Source organism: Callorhinchus milii, unplaced genomic scaffold (genome assembly GCF_018977255.1).
Source record: "Callorhinchus milii isolate IMCB2004 unplaced genomic scaffold, IMCB_Cmil_1.0 Scaffold21, whole genome shotgun sequence".
NCBI classification, from domain to species: Eukaryota; Metazoa; Chordata; class Chondrichthyes; order Chimaeriformes; family Callorhinchidae; genus Callorhinchus; species Callorhinchus milii.
In genome coordinates, this window is record NW_024704762.1 from 9,324,422 (window position 1) to 9,343,934 (window position 19,513).

A 19,513-nucleotide genomic window follows, 5' to 3' on the forward strand; every position below is an offset into this window, starting at 1 on the left:
CCACCACCCCGCTCGCTCCTTTTCATTGCTCTACTGTGACAATGCATCGGAAGCATGGAATGAAATTTACTTTGGGTTTTGCTACCGTCTCGGAAATGAAAGCAGGAGGTTTGGGGCGGCAGGTCACCAGGGCAAATCTTGTGCCACTGCACTGCAACAAACACCGAGCGGAGACACCGAAAGTCTCATTTTGTCTTCAAAAAATTGTGGAAAATTCTTCAATTCAGCCTTAACCCCACTTCCCCCCTGCCCTCCACCCCTCTTGCTCCCAATCCCCAGCTAGGGTGCAAATCCGTAACTGTCCAGTGCCTTGGGACTTCCTTCTGTCATGAAAGGCGATATATAAATATAATTTGTGGTTTGCATTTGTTGTTGTTAAGTGAAATTTAGTTGGACATTAAAGAGCCCGTGGTGCTGTTCGGAAAGAGAAAGGAGTTTCCCTCTCCCAAGGTCTTGGCCAACAATCCCCACAGAAAAACATTCACTTTTATGGTTGGTTTCGAGGCATTGCTGTGTGCATACTGGCTGCCATGTTCACCATCAAAATACACACAGTCTGCTTTTTACTCTATATCTGGTGTTATGTGGCTTTGAGACATTCTCTCAATGTGAAAGGTGTTATAACAAACAGAACCATGGAATCTTACAGCACAGAAGGAGGCATTCGGCCCATCGTGCCTGTGTTGGCCCTTTGAAAGAGCTACCAACTATTCCCACTCCCCCTGCATATTTTGAACTGTATATATTGCTACTACTATTATAATTATTAATAACTCGGACCAGTCCAGCTTCCGAATTAAGAGTTGCACAAAATGCTTGAGCGTCCTGGGATGCTTGAGGGCAGAACCAAGACAAATGGAGCGAAAAACACCTCTAGAGACAATTGGCAAGAAATCTTTGGGTTGTACAGTAATCATTTAATGCCTGTTGATACTCAGGAGACACCACCCGCTGTTAAGCTGCTGTCTCGAACCTCGCCCAGTCGGCTCAGTAATTGTTGTTTTGAGAAAAAAATGCTAGAAATGTTCTCAAGGAATTCAATAAAATATCACCCCCCCAAACACACACACACACCTCTCCTCACAGACAGACAGCAGCTTCAGACCACCTCACTGCAGGCGAGCTCACAAAAAAATCCCTTCAAAAAAAATAATAATTTGGTCGCTCAATCCACAACTGCTTGAGACACTGCTGTGCGTGTTTCACCAGCCAATTCACTTTAAAGTATGTTTTGTAAAGCGTTTTGAGCCATCTCGAAGACGTGATAAGGTGCTATATCAATTGCAAGGATTATTATTGTTATATCTTCATGTGCTGCATGTGTTACCAAGTGAGTGCCGTAGCAGAGCCTTAGAACAAGGATGGGTTACGTAACAGAGAGTAGGAGTCAGTCTGGGCTCAATCAGAAGCACTCTTGCCTCAGGGTCAGAAACTTGCGAAATGAAGCACACGATTGGGACTTGAGCTCATAGTCTAGGCTGGGAGAGTGAGCATTGCAGGGAAACAATCTTTTGGACAAGAAGTTCAACCAAGTTCCTGTCTGCCTGCTTAGGACGTAAAATCCTTTGACACTTCTTGAAAAGAAAAGGCAGGTTCATCCAATGTCCTGGCCAAAGCTCCTCGACGTTAATTGGTGGTTAACCTCATGGCTGTTTAGCAGGAGCTTGACGGTGCCACTGCAGAAACACACTTGACAGGAAATTAATTGTGAAGCCTTTGCGATCGGGCGATGTGAAAAGAGTCCATACAAGAATGCCTGTTGTACTCTTTGTTTTATTTTATTTTGTTTACTTGCATTTGATATAGCGCCTTATCACGGCGTTGAAACGTCTCAAAGCGCTTCGCCGGATATACCGTAAAGTGGAGTGACTTTGTATTTTGTGGGTAAAACGCAACAGCCAGTGAGAGGCACATAGTGAGCAGGGGATGCAATGGAGAGCCTTTCTAACCCTCTCTGACTGTAATCTGAGACAGAAAGTAGACACAAGACAGAACAGAGGTAACCTGAACTGCCCAATAGGTCTTTAATTCTGTTTTGGTGAAAGACTGGCTTAATGACAAGATACACACACAAACCCGAAGGAACGCAGAAATGAAACAAAAGCAATATTTAAGCAGTGCCGGCTGAGGTGACATTAAAACAGCAAGTCAGAGCAGCTTCAGGCGTAAGAACTTGCACTCGACGTCTCAAAGCGCTTCACGGAATGTACTGTAAAGTGGTCCTGACGGTGTATTTTGTGGGCCAAACACGGCAGCCAATTGCACACCGCAATATAATTTATGGGACGCCTTGCCTCACACGCCAGCTTGTGAGGGGAAGAATGTCAGGCTTGTCCTCGGACCTGACTGCTCGCTGAGGCAGGCAGGCAGGCAGGTTGCTGAATGGAATGGAAATCCCACATGGCATTGGCAATGGGAGGCGGTCGGAGCGAGTGGCAGACATTTCCCCCCCGACAAGAATTCTTGGATCATCTGGAAAACTCATTATAAGTGAATGAGGCACGAAAAATAGCAGGACTCGGGTCGTCCAGACCAGAGCAGCCAAACATTCAGCAAAACACAGACTCGGGACTAGAGCCAGGAAAGCTCAGCTCAGCCGCTCACTCAGGGCTGCAGGGGAAACGCGGACTTGGCTGAAGGTGTTCAGTGCTGGAGCTCTCAATATTGGTTGTGAAGCTCTTTAGGGAAGAGTATGAGCATTTTGCGGGGTCTTTATTGCGTACGTTGTCGTTCTGCACTGAGTTGGCCCATCTCAAAATGCTTCACAGGTAATTGCTGGCAAGTGTGGTGACTGTGTGTTTGACCACAATCACAGCACCACCGACAACAACTGACATTTATACATTGTCGGGAGGAAGTCCCAAGGGGTTGGATGGTCAAAGGTTTGCATCTGGTCTGGGGGTTGGAATCAAGAGGGGGGGGTGGGGGGAGGGGGAAGTGATGGGAAGACTTATTGCATTAATTGCCGTCCAGTATATCCCTCCCTCTCCCACCCCCCCCCCCCCACACACACATTAGAAACACTCAGCCAGAGGTCCATCAGCCCACCTACACATGGAAATCCCAGAGATCGATTATTAGAATGGAATGCGCTCCCTCTCTGTCTCCCTAATTCTGGAATGTATTAGGCGCAGATTGGCGAGAGCCAAGGCTTGGGAGTGGGGAGTCCAGAGTGTGGATGGGCTAATTCCTTTGGAACAACCTTACATTGTGGGTCTCAGACATTCTGGGGTCTGTCACACTGATGTACTGCACTGATGGATGGATCGAAACAAGTAACGGGAAGCTTATTGAGATTAAACCGGCTTTGGTCTCGTGCTCTGGGCTCATGTTCTGTTTATCCTATCCGAGCTCACGGGACGTGCTCTGCCTGTTATATGATTTACCCTGCAATCAATCACACCGGTTGTTCTTCCACCTTTTTTTGCTTCCTTTCCCAGATGTTCCTGCAGCTGGGAGCTGTGTAAAAGCCACCGATGCCCTTCAGTAAAACAAGGAATTCATCTGTCTCAGTGTGCGCTTCTCTCAGATCATAGGAACCTGAATAATATAATAATAATCATAGTATTTGATATATCGCCTTATCAAGTCTTCAAGACGCCTCAAAGCGCTTCAGGGATATACTGTAAAGTGAATTGACACTATTTTGCAGGCAATAAATAAAAAATACATCAAGGGCCTCATCTCTCCCAACTAAGCCAAGACCCCGACATTCCAGGCTGTGAGACAAGCTGCTCTTAAAACTTAATATCGCGTGGAATTGTGGAAAGCTCTTAAATTCAGTTGTTAATTTGGAAACCATTTTATTTCCCCTCCGCCCGCAATTCCCTTATAAAAAGAAACCGTTTTTTTCCAAACTCAGGATTGGATTGAAGAATTTTCCACACTTCTGCATCATCTTTAAAGGTCGAGACAAAAATGATCTCACACAAGATGAATACTGGCGGAATTTCAGGCCTCGGCCAATCTACTGCAGTTTGTCCTCATCCTTTCGTCTCCTGATCCCCTTTCCCAACAGGTTTTGATTCAAGTTTCCATCGAAGGTTACCTGTTCAGGTGGATGTTAAAAATTCTGCGTCGCTATTCGAAAAGAGAAGGGAGTTTTTCTCTCTCCCGGTGTCCTGGCCGACAATTCACCAAATAACAAAGACGGCAGCCAATTATGCACAGCAATGTCCCACAAACTGTCGTGGATTGATTGACCACATTTTTTTCCTGGAGGGATTATTACCCCTGGAGGGATAGAAGGAGGAGAAGGGAGCCTTGGAATGAAACTGGCTCAGAGATACAGGCAGGAAATGAAATGAAATTAGATTGAAATGCCTGCCGCTGCTTTCATGCTGGTCCAAGGGGCGATTTCAAACCTATTTTGTTTTTGTTTTGGAAAAAAAAAAGGTTGCGTGCCGCAATTTAATGCCAGTAAATGATGTCACTCCGACAGAAATCGGAGCAAATAAAAAGTGGGCAGATTGGAAAAGCAGCAAACATTCGTAGACAGAGAGAGAGAGAGAGAGTGAGTGAGTGAGAGACAGAGACAGAGAATGCTGAACACTGGTTAACTTCGCAAACGTACACACATGAAAGTTCACAGAATTACAATCAACTTCGAAACAGTCGCCACAAAACCACAGCAGAAAAACAACTGGAAACATGAAGCAGAAATTCTTCATATTGATTTCCGCTTTGCTGTACCATTTCAGCTCCTGTCAGTTCCAGAACTCCCCAGGTAAGGTGAACATAGTGAATCCTTCTTGTGCTCTGGAACCCTACCCTGCAATGAGGGGCACCATATAACAACCTGTTGTCGTAGTTGTTGATTGGGCAATAATCCGAATTTTATCATTTAGCGAATTGTGAATTCGTTCCACTTTTAGTTTGGGATTGAGGCATTGAGCCGGGTCCATTTTTTGTTTGGGTGTGGGGTGGAGGGGGGGGAATTTTCTTGATTTTCCAATGGGAATGAAGGAAAAGTAAATCAATTTGAAGTGTAAAACGATGGGAAGAGTGGGGGATAATTATGTGCTCAAAACCTGATTGATCTCCAGTGAAACACTGTCCAGAATCGCCATAGGCAGAAGATTTGTTAATCTCTTCCCTGAAATGTATTGTCACAACAGGATTTTCTGTTTAATAATAATGATGATAATAATAATCATTGCATTTGATACAGCGCCTTATCATGTCTTCAAGGAGTCTCAGAGCGCTTCACAGGATATACTGTGAAGTGAATTGACTGTATATTTGAAATGAAATCGAACCAAATCCCACCTCTGGCTGTGTGTTTCTAATGTGTGTGTGGGTGGGGGGGGGGATATACTGTGAAGTGAATTGACTAATTCAGAACGGTTGAGATGTAATTTCTCAGCAAATTGGCTGCTGTGTTTCACTCACAAAATACACAGTCAATCCACTTCACAGTATATCCTGTTGAGATGTCTCTCAAGGAACTATATCAATTGCAAGGATTATTATTGTGCTATTGCTAACCAGGGCACATCTCTTTGCCAACAGTGACACGGGACAGATATTTAACCCTATTCACGGTTCCTCAACTCTCACCTCTCCTCCGTCTTCTTCATTTCTTTTCTTCACATTCTTCCATCCTTTCCGCTCTCCTCTCTCCGCCCCAGCAGCCCCTTTTCTCAGCTGTGGGGTGCGTTGGGAAAGTGAGACGCGGGTTCCCGACACTGCACAGTAAACAGAAGCAATGTGAAGTTGTCTTGAGTTCCCTCACCAGCGTCTGAAAGTTGGAAGCGTTCCTGTTTGTAGTTCCATGCGTGAGGTCATGTTAAAAACATTGCAAAAACATGGAACAGGAAACGGCCAGCCAGCTCCAAGTGTCCCAGCCAAGTGTCCCAAGCCAACAAATCCCCCCAAAATAAAAAGGTTACTCGCTCCATGGCTGTTTGTGGGATGCTGCTGTGCGCAAACTATCTGCCGCGTTTCGCCCACAAAATACACACTCACTGCACGTGACAGTATATCCTGCGAAGCCCTTCGAGGCGTCTTGATGATGTGATAAGCTGCTATAATAATAATCATCCTGGCTCTTGAGTTCCCTTATCACGTCTCAAAGCGCTTCACAGAATATGTTGTAAAGTGGATTGATTGCGTACTTTGTAGGCGAAACCCGGCAACCAATTGCGCACAAGCAGTCGTGGATTGAGTGACAAAATTATACATGAGTGCGAGGGAGCAAGAGGAAAATCAGCAGAGATACAGTCAGTAACACAGGACACAGGTTGTGAGGAGTGACTGAGCCCGACACGGAGCTGCAGTAACTCAGGAGGGAAGGGAGGGCGTGTGACCTGTGGGAGGAGATGGTTTGGGGAGCCCTTTGGTGTGTGTGCGTGGCTCTGGCTGTTTGCACTCTCTCTCTCTATCTCTCTCTGTAGGAGACGCGATTGCCCGTCAGATGCTCTCCCAGATGCTGCAGACAAACCAGGAGCTGGCGGAGATCAAGGAGCTGCTGAAGTCACAGGTAATGTTTCCCTGACAGCTGTCAATCCCACCTGTGTCTCCATCTTTCCAAAGCCTCTCCTGTTGCGAATTGAGCAACAACAACCACGATTTGCATTCGCGTCGGGGAGGACGTCCTAAGGCGCTGAGCAAACAAACACACACGTAGAATCAGGCAGTGGTTTGTCCTGTGTTGTGTACGTTGCTTAGTTCTGCGACCTCCACCCCCCCCCCAATATATGGTCACTCAATCCACGACTGTTTGTTAGATGCTGCTGTGCACAATTAGCTGCCGGTTTCACCCACAAAGCACACAATTCACTTTCCGGTGTATCCTGTGAAGCGCTTTGAGACGTCTCACCGAAGTGATAAGGCGCTGTATCAAATCCAAGGATTATTATTATTATTTTTGTTGTGTTTTGTAGGTGAAGGAGATCGTCTTCCTGAAGAACACGGTGGCCGAGTGCGATGCCTGTGGTGAGTGTGTTCTTCGATGAGGTCCAGGAGATTGGTTCAGTGATGTCCTCTGTGTGGGTGGCGGTGGGGTGGTGGTGGTGGGGGGGTGGGGAGGCAGGTCAGACCATCAGTGTCTTGCTTCTGGGGTCTACCTTAAGCTCAGCCCCAATCCGACTCATTGCAGCAGGACGAGCGGTGGGGTGGGCTGGGGTGGGTGGGGGAGAGGAGGGGGTGTCGGTCTCAATGTCCTCACCCCAAGGCTCAACACTCCCCCAGTGACCTCATGAGAGCATAAGAATTTGCTGGCGAAAAAAGATCAAGTTCACCTTCCACCATCCTGGCTTTCACACGTCCATCTCCCAAACTATACATTGGATTGTATCCCGAGATATTATTTTCTAACCAAAACCTTATCTATACCTGTCTCAGAGACAAGGAGAAATGTTTTTTTTTTACCCAGAGAGTTGTTACAGTCTCTAATGCGCTGCCTGGAAGCGGATTCGACAATACTGTAAGTTTCAAAAGGGAATTGGAAAGGTACTTAAAAAGGAAGTATGTGAAGGGCTATGGGGTGAACGGGACGAGTTGGCAGCTCTTTCAAAGAGCTGGCACAGGTAAAATAGCCGAGTGGCCTCCTTCTCTGTTGTAATATTCTATGATTCCATGGGTTAAACCCCTTGTGTATCTCCTGACCTCGCTGTAGGGCAGGGATGATTGGAAGCTAGGGATGTGACCATCTATGGTTCTCTCCCATCTCCAGGGCTTAACAAAGAGGGGAAGCATCCCCCGATCACCCAGTATCCCTACGGAGGCTGTGGCTCCAGCCCCTGCTTCCCTGGGGTCCTGTGCACCAATTCAGTCGACGGATTCAAGTGCGGAGCTTGTCCGGAGGGTTTTACGGGGAATGGGACGCACTGCACTGATGTGGATGAGGTGGGAATACAGCACGTTACATTCCAGCACAGCACAACAACAACGACGACCGCCACCACTTATATAGGTCCCCCCACTCAGGGTAGCGTCTCAGAGCGCTTAAGACAGCAAAATACAGCCTAGCGTACACATAACCCAACAACATCTACAACAGCTTGCATTTATATAGCTCCCCACGCGCAGGTTAGAGTCCCCGAGCGCTGGTAACTCAGCTCAATCCAGCAAAACACAGCACAATTAAGAGTGAGTGTGACCTGCGTCTCTCTCTCTCAGTGCCGGATGAAACCCTGCTTCAGACGGGTTCGATGTATAAACACGTCCCCGGGTTTCCGGTGTGAGGCGTGTCCCAGTGGCTTCACCGGCTCCAGGTTTGGGGGAGAGGGAGAGACCTTCGCCCAGATGAACAAACAGGTGAGGAGCCAATGGTCACGGGCGATAAAACAGATCCCGTCAGCTCGGTGACACCGTGTGTCACTCACAACAATAATAATTATAATAATCCTTGCATTTGATACGGCGCCTGATCACGTCATCGAGACATCTCAAAGCGCTTCACGAGATACACTGTAAAGTGGAGTGACTGTGTATTTTGTGGGTGAAACGTGGCAGCCAATTGAAACTTGCCCGGCTTTTTGCCCTGCCTGGGAATCAAACCCAGGGTCCTCTCGCTTGTGAGGCGAGCGCTCTAACCACTACAGGACATTTGATACAGGGTCTTATCACGTCGATGAGATGTCTCGAATCGCTTCACGGGATACGGAATTGGGGAACGGATGTGGAATTTTGTAGTGGTGGGGGAGAGGGAAGGAGGCAGTGGGTCACTCGTGGGCTGTGGAGTAATCGATGGGCTCAATGTTACTGCTTTTGTTCTCTTCTCTCCCCGTTCCCTCACTCAGGTTTGTAACGATATTGATGAGTGCGAGGACGGGCACAACGGGGGCTGTGACCCCAACTCCATCTGCACCAACGTACAGGTAAGTGATAGACTCCGATCGATTGATTGATCAATCACTTGCATGCTTCAGTGTAGCTGGGTAACACTGCTCCCCACCCCCCCCACCCCCAGGCCTTTGACAGCGTCCCCCCACACAGGTGTCTCACTACATTACAGAGCAGAGTTTGTCCACAAGGTTGAGTTTGTGGATCTCAGGGGTGGGGTAATTCACCTGTGTGCGTGTGGGTAAGGAAACTTGTCCAACATTTTGCCCTGACCCGGGAGTCGAACCCGGGTCCTCTCGCTCGCGAGGCGAGTGCTCTGACCACTACGCTACGGGGATCCCATTCAACAATCCTGCCGTGTCCTACACCCCTTGAACGGAAGGTTAACTGAACGAGGTTGACGTGTTCCCGTTCAAGGATAAGCCCGGTTAACCTGGTGCCCGGCTGCTGACTCCTGTGTTTCTCTCCTTCTCTCTCCCTATAGGGATCATTCCGTTGTGGAGCGTGTAAATCGGGATACCTGGGAGACCAGACCCAGGGTTGCCGTCTCAAGAGGAGCTGTGCCAACGGAGCCCCCAACCCCTGCCATATAAACGGCGAGTGCAGCATCGGGCGTGACCGAAGCATCATCTGCAACGTGAGCACCCGAGGGGGCGGCGGTGGTGGGCGGCGGAGTGGTGGAGGGGAGGGGGCCAGGGTCTGGGGGGAGGTGTCTGGGGTCTGAGGGTGGGTTTCGAGATACAAGTGAGAGTCCGCGCTTACATAAACTGTCCGCAAGTTCAACAGACGTAATAAGGAAATAATAATGATGATAATAATAAAGATGATAATAATCCCTGCGTTTGCCACAGCTCCTCACAGGCCTCTTCAATACATAACAATCCTTGGATTTGATATCGCGCCTCGTCACGTCGCTTCACAGAACATATTGTAAAAGTGGAGCGACGGCGAGTTTCGTGGGCGAAACGCGGCAGCCGATTGCGCACGGCGACGTCCCACTAACTCTGGCTCTCGTTCGCTCCCAGTGTGCGATCGGCTGGGCCGGGAACGGCTACGTGTGCGGGAAAGATACTGACATCGACGGGTTTCCTGACGAGTCGCAGGCTTGCTCGGAGCGGAACTGTCAAAAGGTAGGAGGACGCCCCNGAGGGGCGCGGTGTGGGGGCAATGGGAGGGTGGGTGGTGGGGGGCAGAGTGAAAAAACTATGTGTGATCTCTGATCTTGTTTTCCTGGTGTATTTTGCAAAAAGTTCTCTCTTTTCTCTCGTTGCTGACCGACGCATTCCGTGTTTCAGGATAACTGTGTGATGGTCCCGAACTCCGGCCAGGAGGACGCTGACGGGGATGGGTACGGAAACGCATGCGACGAGGACGCTGATGGCGACGGAATCCCAAACGTCGAGGTGGGTGTGTGGTCGTCGAGAGGAAATCCAGCCTCGGACGGGCGGGAAGAGGGTCGGGGGGTGGGGGGGGGGGAGAGAATCACTGGGAGAATTGCGCGCAGCAGTGGATTGAGTGACCAAACCGAAGACAGAGAGTGAGTGCAACTTGTCCAGTGTTGCCTTGGGGGGAGATTGAGCCCTGAGGCTTGTGAGTCCAGTTAGAAACAGGCAAACTCACTCCGGATTTTGAGGCTGACCGGGGACAGAGAGGGATATCGCTGGTGTTAAGCACTGATGAGAGTAACACGATCCGGTCTCTCTCTCTCTCTCTCTGGCAGGATAACTGTGTGCTGGTGCCCAATGTCGGACAGCGGAACGTGGATCAGGACAATTTCGGGGACGCCTGCGACAACTGCCGGCTGACCATCAACAACAATCAGAAGGACATCGACAACGACGGCAAAGGCGACGCTTGTGACAGTGACATGGACGGAGACGGTGAGAGAAACCACGACGCAGGGAAACCCGGCAGCTCGAGGGGCGAACAACGACGACAACATCAACTTGTGTTTACACAGCTTCCCAGAACCCTCGACAGAACACACATCACAGTAGTAGCAATGGCAATAATAATCTTTGCATTTGATATAGCGCCTTATCAAGTCGTTGAGACGTCTCAAAGTGCGTCACAGGGTTATACTGCAAATTTAATTCACCGTGTATGTTGTGGGCAAAACACGACAGTCAATTGCGCACAGCAGCGTCCCACAAACAGTTGGGGATTGAGTGACCCAAGTTTTTATTTTATTTTGGAGGAATTATTACCCCCCGAAGGTGATCTGCCAATTGGTTAACAACAGGGTTCCTACTTTCTGCTGGTAAACAGGAAACTTGCCTAAGGTTTCGCCCTGCCCGGGAATCAGACCTGGCTTGCCGGCGAACGCTCTAACCACAACAGTACGGGACTCCATTGTATTGAAGCTGTTATTCCCACCCCCCTCATGCCTTCTCCTCTTCCCTGACCACAGGAGTGACGAAGCTTTTCCTCTGTCTGTAGGGATCACTAACATTCTGGACAACTGCGAGAGCGTTCCGAACCGAGCGCAAGTTGATCGGGATAATGATGGAGTGGGAGACGCATGTGACAGCTGCCCTAACATCAGGAACCCTGACCAGGTAATCCCCCCATAGCCCCCCCCACCCACCCCCACATTGTCCTGCCAGCAACGAGGAGCATTAAGACCAGGTGTGAGCGGAGAGAGATTTCAGCAAATCTGGGAACTGTTCCCACTGGAATCAATCTCCGTGGATTTCCCAGGAGCCGGTCAGGAATCCGCTGATTTGACATTTGTGTGTTTTTTTCTCCAGTTGGATGTTGATGATGATCTCGTTGGGGATTCCTGTGACACCAACACTGACAGGTAGGGGAACCGGAGCAAGGGGGGGGGGGGGGGGTGAGGGGTGTGTTGTTGTTGAGTGTGAGTTGTGTGTATATGTGTGTGTGTGAGCGTGTATGTGAGTATTTGGGTCAGTGTAAGTGTGTACAGGTGTGAGCGCAGGTGGGGTTGAGAGGATGTTGGTGAAGCTGTAATGTGTCTTGTCTGTGTGTCTCGGGGGCAGTGATGGGGACGGACATCAGGACACACGGGATAACTGCCCGACGGTGATTAACAGCAGCCAACTGGACACCGACTCCGACGGGCTGGGGGACGAGTGCGACGATGATGACGACGACGATGGAATCCCTGACAACAAACCCCCCGGTCCCGACAACTGCCGTCTTGTCGCCAACCCCGGCCAGGAGGACCAAGACAGTGAGACCCCGGGGTGGGGGTTGGGGGTTGGACAAGGGGGAGTGGGGGTGAAGGGGTGGGTGGTTGGGGAGATAGAAGAGGGAGCGAGAGGAATGTCGTTGGGAGGGGAAGGATAGAGACAGAGAGAGTGACGGAGCGGGAGAGTGCGTGTCTGGCTATCAGAGACAAGGACAGCCTTTGCAGAGAAAGCAGAGAAATACAGGGAAAGAAAGAGAGAGAGGAAGGAAGGAAAGCGCAAGTCACTAAAGGCTCTACTTTACAGCGTAACCTGTGAAGCGCTTTGAGACGCCTCTAAGACCTGATAAGGCGCTGCAGGGGTTCTTAGTGGTGGTAACAGCGCCCTCCTCTGGCCGCAGATGACGGGACGGGCGACGCGTGCCAAGGCGACTTTGACGACGACAAGGTGATCGACGTGATTGACATGTGCCCCGAGAACGCCCAGATCACACTGACCGACTTCAGGGTCTATCAGACGGTGGTCCTGGACCCCGAGGGCGAGGCTCAGATCGACCCCAACTGGGTGGTCCTCAACCAGGTGGGTTTGGCCCCCAATCCGCTCAGCCGGCTCCAACCGACACGATTTCTGAGCCCTCACAAAGTGGTCGGTCCTCTTAGCACTTTAAAAACCCGGCGATCGCTTATTTCTTGTTAAGAAATGGAAATAGTGCAAATTAGGTCCGCGGAAACCCTTAATACTTGTGGCAGGAGCTGAGCTTGTTGTTTCTCTCCGCGCTCCTCTCACTACGAACGCCGGACGGTGATTTCCTGACAGGTGCTTTGATGGCACACAAGATACACAGTCACTCCACTTTACAGTATACCCTGTGAAGCGCTTTGAGACGTCGCGATGACGCGATAAGGCGGGTGTGTCAAACGCAAGTATTATTATTATTTATCTATTCCTGGGACTCGGCCACAGCCCAAGGAAACAGGAATGCATAGGGAATCTTTCCGTGTGACTGATCCTCGACGTTTATTGTTGCAGGGGATGGAGATTGTTCAGACAATGAACAGTGACCCGGGGCTCGCTGTAGGTAAGAACCAATCTCTCTCTCTTTCTCTATATATATATCTCCCTCTCCCACCTGCCCCCCCCACCCCACCACCACCCACCCCCTTCCCCGCATCTCACCAAACTCTTTACAATATATCCTGTGAAGCGCTCTGGGACATTACCCTGTGCGAAGGGCGCTATATAAATATCACAAGTTGTTGTCTCAAATGACATGATAAGGCACTATATCAAATGCAAGGATTTTTATTATTATAACTCCTCACAGTCTAGGCTAACGCTCCAGTAAAGTGTTGGTGGGGGGGGGGGGGGGAGTGGGGGAAACAGAATGCTGAAGGTTAACCGTGCGCCTCTCTCTCTCCCCGGCAGGCTACACCGCCTTTAACGGGGTGGATTTTGAGGGGACGTTTCATGTGAACACGGCTACGGATGATGACTACGCGGGGTTTATATTCGGCTACCAGGACAGCGCCAGCTTCTACGTGGTGATGTGGAAACAGACGGAGCAGACCTACTGGCAGGCCAACCCCTTCCGGGCGGTGGCGGAGCCGGGCATTCAGCTCAAGGTGAGGGCAGCCAAGGGCCCGATGTGGGACCCTCCTCACCACCGAGTTTCTGTGCTATGTCTCTATAACAAGGTGGTCACAAACTCCTGTTGACCCCCTCCCATAGTGTTTTTGCTCACTCCAGTGATTCCCCCTCTCTACAGTGCACTGACCAACAACTGTTACATGTGGAAGAATGATGCTAATTGTATTGAGAAATACTTGACTGTATTCAGTACTGGTGTTTAACTGTTGCTTCACATGTCGTGACCCAAACTATCTACATATCTCTAAATATTATTCTGCAACAGAAATCTATCGACACTTTCCACTTCCACCGTCTCCCTAGGGAGTCTGTTCCACATCCCTGATCTTTCTCCCTCACTCTCTCAGGCGGTGAAATCTAAGTCGGGGCCGGGGGAGCAGCTGAGGAACTCGCTGTGGCACACGGGAGACACCAGCGACCAGGTCCGGCTCCTGTGGAAAGATCCCAGGAACGTGGGCTGGAAAGACAAGACTTCCTACCGCTGGTTCCTACAGCACCGGCCGCAGGTCGGCTACATCAGGTACACAGCGGCCGTTAGATAAGAATACTTGCCTTGCTTTTAAAGACCCCCCTCGGCTGTAAACGGGAAAGAGAAGGGGAAGTTTCTCCTGAAGTCCTGACCGCCAATCCTCCACCTGATCTGATCTCTTTGTCGTGTTATCACTGACACCCGCTCCCCTCCAATACCTCCCCTCCGGTGGCGTCCTGTATCTCAGCGGTTAGAGCACTCGCCTTGCAAGCGAGAGAGCTGGGTTCAATTCCAGGCGAGTTTCCTTACTCCACACACCCAATAATAATCCCTCAAAAATAATAATTAATTGGTTATTTTCAATCCACGACTGTTTGTGGGACACTCATTGCTGTGCGCTATTGGCTGCCGCGTTCCCCCACAAATATACAGTCAATTCACTTTACAGTCTATTCTGTGAAGCGCTTTGGGACGTCGAGAAGACGTGAAAAGCACTATATCATAAGCAAGGATTATTATTATTATTATACCATATATCCTCGCCCCAGGGTTCGATTTTACGAGGGCCCCGGCATCGTGGCTGATTCCGGCATCATCATAGACACCACGATGCGCGGGGGGCGATTGGGGGTCTTCTGCTTTTCGCAAGAAAACATCATCTGGGCCAATCTGCGATATCGTTGCAACGGTGAGTAACGGGGGCTGCTTCATGGGAGGGGGTCAGTCAGGCCTGGCTTTTCCCACAGACAACAACAACAGATTGCATTTACACAGTGCCTTTCAGGATGGGAGGACGTTTGGGGTGCAAATCCTCGATTGGCACTGGACAATCCAGGATTTGCACCCAATCTGGGGGCTGGGATCAGGAGAGGTGGAGGGGCAAGGGAGTGGGGGGGGAAGGTAAGGGAGTGTAGGGGGAGGTAAGGAAGTGGCGGGGGGGTTACGGGAATGTGGGGGTGGTTAAGGGAATGTGAGGGGTAGGAGGTGACCAAAGGCACGGTCTGCGCTCTCAAGTCACCGCCCTTCAGCTAATCGCACTCGCCTTTTTCCTGCTTTTTTTTGAAAAAAAATCTAGACACAATCCCAGAAGATTTCCAAGCAACACAACTTCAGTACCAGCTGTGAGGAGAGGCAGTGGAGATGGCGGCCAAACAACAGACCGTGTGAAATCCTCGGCCCCTTTCCTGGCGCGGAATATGAACCTCTCACACCCACAAGCTTTGGAATTCCCTTAATAAATAAAAGTTAAAACGATTTTCTGGAAAAACTGAGGTTAAGCTGCTCCCTGTCCGGCCCGGTTAACTGATATAAATCAGGACAATTCGACTCGATTTGTTGGCGAAACGATTTGAGGTGCAGGATTTCGGGAACGCCAAGCGGCCCCCCTTTAACTGGGGAAATGGTTTATATCAGAGATTATTTGCAGAGTGAAACCTGACACAAGCTCTTCTCACCCCCGCTCTATCCCGGGTGGAGTTCCTGCCTGGGGACCATACCTGGGTAACCCTCTGTTTTCCTAGCAGTAAGTTGGAACCCGGTTGTCAGTCAATTGACGGATTGCTTTCCAGGGGGTAATAATCCCTCTTTTTAAAAAAAAATTGATCACTCAATCCACGACTGTTTGTGGGGACGCTGCTGCGCGCAAATGGCTGCCGTGTTTTATCCACAAAATATACAGTCGATCCACTTTACGGTATATTCTGTGAAGCGCTTTGAGACGTCTCGAAAACTTGATAAGGCGCTGTATCAAATGCAAGGATTATTATGATGATGATGATAACCTGGAAGCTCCACCACACAAAGAATGATCCGAATTCACCGCCAATCTCAGAGTGTAACTAACGTGCCAATCATGTCATTTATTGCTCACATCATGTCACACGCGGATGTAGCCCCAGGTTGTTAAAATGACCCATAAACAAGTCAATCGGTCCCTGATGTATGGGGAGGGGGGAGAGAAAGAAGATCCATGAATGTGGGGGGGGGTCCCCGCAAAGGAAAACGGCCTCCGCTCTTGCAACGGGAAGAAAACACTTGGCATATTTCTAAGTGCTCAGACACATCAAAGCTCCCTTTACACTATCCATCTCCATCCACACTCCCAGGTCAGGCTTAAGGACACAGTAAAGCTCCGTACACTGTCTGTCCACACTCCCAGGACGGGGTTAGACATTATCTCATTATCCGCCCCCACGTCCCCCAGCCTGTCACTCATCAGCTTCTCGTAACCTCGAGGACATAACCCGAACCGTTCGAATGAGACTCATCCTCGTAACCACAGCTCGTGTCTTCACGGCGAGCGGGTGGGGAGGCAGTGGAGGGAGAAGCCAGCCTAGAATTCTTCAGTCTTAGAGATACTATCATCCAATACCTTTCTTGGTGAAAGACGTCGAGCGGTGTAGTTGGAAATCGATAGGTCGATCGCTTATCTTCACTCAAAAAGGTCCAGTGCTCCCGGGAAACCTTTCAAAGCACTCAGAGCCTCCACATTTTACTGCTGAATTCCCACTGCTCTCCTGACCATGTGTCTCACTTGAGCACCTCACAGCACAACTGTGGCTCATTACATCGTCCAGTACAGCAGTTGCTGTGGGAACAAGAGCCTGAGACTAACGAGGAAAGGCTGAAATCACCCCCATTGATTTCACCTCAACACCGAACCACGTCTTGCATGTCCTCTAACCCCACCTACCCCTTGCCTAAGGTTTCGCTCTGCCTGGGAATCGAACCCAGGTCCTCCCGCTTGCGAGGAGAGGGTGCTAACCACTACGCTACAGGTTTTTCCTTTTTAGTTTCGCGCAGACGTCAGTCAGGCCAAGGCAGACACATCCAACATCCAAACAAAGTTTATTTACAATTTGCACAGAGTTATCACCGGATCCCAACCTTCACGTGGCTGCTCTTGCCCGCACGGACCTGCGAGATAGCGCATCGCGCAATGGAATATCCACACAAACATGGCATCCGAAAACATCCCACAACAACAAAAGAAAGAAAAGTAAACTGTGGTGCTGTTGCCAGGTTAAAGGTAAACCGTTATTTTTTTTAATATAAAAAAAGTTATTATTTGGTTGAATGGATTATATTCTCAGCGAAACACAGACATGAGCAATGACGGGGGTGGGGGGGGACGGGGTGGGGGGGGGTGGGGGGGGGGATTAAACACCTGCATTTGCTTCACTTGGACTGTAGAGGGTGACAGAACACCACTTTACTACAACGGGGCAGAGCAAGAAGTAAGTTGGACGGACCTGAACCTTGATCTCGTTGACCGGAGTGGTGTACCCGATCTGCTTGTATTAACGCTGCTGTGATTGTTAGTGTTATTTTAAGAGGATTGCATCGGGGTGAGATAGGGCGGGGTTGAAACCCTTTGCTACTTTTTTTTTNGCTCCTGTACCTCCGCATAAGCCACCAGAAGGCAGACAGCGGCCACACTCCCTTAGTGTTCTGATCTAAATCATTTGTGATCGAGTTGTGTGGGTCTGCGAGGGAGGGCGGCGGGTGAGAGAGCTGCTGGTGTGGATCAGTAAGAAACTTAAAAAGACAATTTACTGGCAACGAACAAATCAAGAAGACCCTTTGGCCCATTTGATCTCATCCCTCCAGAACACCCACCTTGCCATCTCCCCATTACAGGATCAAGCCGTTTCTTAAATGAGTCCAATGTCCTGGCCTGAACCACCCATCGTGATAAATATATATAGAACAGGAGTAGCCCAATCAGCCCTCAAGCCTTTTCAGTCATTTTATAAGACCACGGCAGATCTGTACCTTAACTCCCATTTCCCACCCCATGCCCCCGATTCCCTTGATATCCTGAACTAACAAAAATCTATCTACCTGAGTCTTCAAAATTTGAATGGATCCAGCCATAATGGGCAGCCTTTGTGGTAAACCGGTTCCAGCTGCTGATTACCCTGTGTGTAAAGAAATACTTCCTGGAGGTGATGCTAAGATTGCTTGAATGCCGAGCGACCTTAAAATGTCAGTGCAACTGGTCAGTGACAGACAGCAAGCAAGCTTACACCAGGCTCATCTCAGGGACACTGTCAGGAGGGGGTCAGTGGGTGTGGACCGGGGGCTTCACACCAATTAGAAAGTGGGCAGAAAGTCTTCTAATGCTGAATTGCGAGACCAGTGGTACAGATGAACACAGCAGTTCCTCCCCCTCCGCCCCACCCACACTCAACATCCCTTTCGAAGGCGATGGCAGTCAAAGTGTTTCAGGTAGTTAAGCTGAGCGCAGGTCTCCCTCCACGTGTGTCACTCTATCATCTTACAGCGAGGTATCAACATGCAAAGTCAAACAGGGTTGGGGTGGGGTTTAGTGTTAGGAACTGTGGAGGCTAGGATCGGGTGGGTGCAGGGGGATTAGCTCCCACCTTCTCTCTCACCCATCCTGGCTAATGAATAAAAAGCTTTGATCGATCACAATGAAATGCTATCCTGCCCTGTAGCTGAGACGGCTCGAGTGACGAGTGTGGGAGCTCAAAATGAAGGGGCCACCTTTAAACCTTCATCATCTCAACCCCAACACTCGGGGCTTGGGAACCAATGGTTTCGCTTCTGTGTGTTTGTTTTTGCTGCTGTTTTCTTCACCAAATAGCTTTATGGTCGCTCTCTGTGAAGCTAAGGAGTGGGACTGGCAGTTGCTGCTGTCGTGGGCAGCGGGAAGAGGGTCTTCTGGGGGTCCGGTGCTAAAATGGGGGGTGGGTGAAGACACGTCACCGGGGTGTGGGAGTGGGGGGGAAGCTACGTGTCCCGAGTTACAAGCGGGGAACGGTTGGGGGAAACATTCACTGAACAATTATCCACTTAAAAAACACAAGTGCAGTAGTTTTTGGGGAGGCGGGGGAAGATAGGGGAAGCGGGTGGGGGGGGGGGGGGGGGAGAGGGGAAAGAAAGAGACGGAGTAAACGCTGGTATCGCCCACCCACCCCCCCCTCCCCCCAAATCCAAAATAAAATCCGTATAGAAAAATAAAATAAAATAAATACACAAAGAAAGGGTGCAGGAGATGTCTCTTACAGGCATCGGCTGCAATATAATCACTGTTGTCCATGCAGTTAGCATTTCGTAGGTCAGTGCATTCTCATGCGCACACACGACACTCTCTCTGTCTCTCTCTCGGCGTGACGCAACAAGGCAATGGCTTTGGCTGGACACAACAAGAGCAATGAAGGAAATTAAACAGGTGGGTTCTGAGGAGTGGGATGGGGAGAGGAGGGCAGGGGGCTGGCGGCTAGACAGAGGAGAACGGGCGAGAAAAAACACTGACAAGTATAAAAATAAATATCAAGCAGCACGAGAAATACGTTGGCAACGGCTCGGAAACGACCGTCATCTCCGGAAACGATGGGGAAAGACACTCAAACAATACCACCCTGTGACCGGTGGTGGTGGTGGGAGGAGGGGTTGGGGGGAGGGGGGGGAGGAGGGATTGGGGGGAGGGGGT

The 19,513-nt window shown here is 49.9% G+C and overlaps 1 protein-coding gene across 1 annotated transcript; it reads left to right on the forward strand.

Moving 5' to 3' along the window:
- Positions 1-4,317: 4,317 nt before the first annotated feature.
- LOC103182059 (cartilage oligomeric matrix protein) lies at positions 4,318-15,322 on the forward strand. Its single transcript, XM_007898912.2, has 19 exons — positions 4,318-4,726; positions 6,396-6,481; positions 6,885-6,936; positions 7,676-7,848; positions 8,122-8,259; positions 8,745-8,822; positions 9,272-9,424; positions 9,813-9,917; positions 10,083-10,190; positions 10,508-10,667; positions 11,227-11,345; positions 11,538-11,590; positions 11,790-11,983; positions 12,340-12,518; positions 12,969-13,017; positions 13,365-13,561; positions 13,934-14,106; positions 14,604-14,743; positions 15,131-15,322. Exons 1-19 carry the CDS (start codon positions 4,651-4,653, stop codon positions 15,178-15,180), a joined length of 2,283 nt encoding a protein of 760 aa, XP_007897103.1. The 5' UTR covers positions 4,318-4,650; the 3' UTR covers positions 15,181-15,322.
- The last annotated feature ends 4,191 nt before the right edge of the window (positions 15,323-19,513 follow it).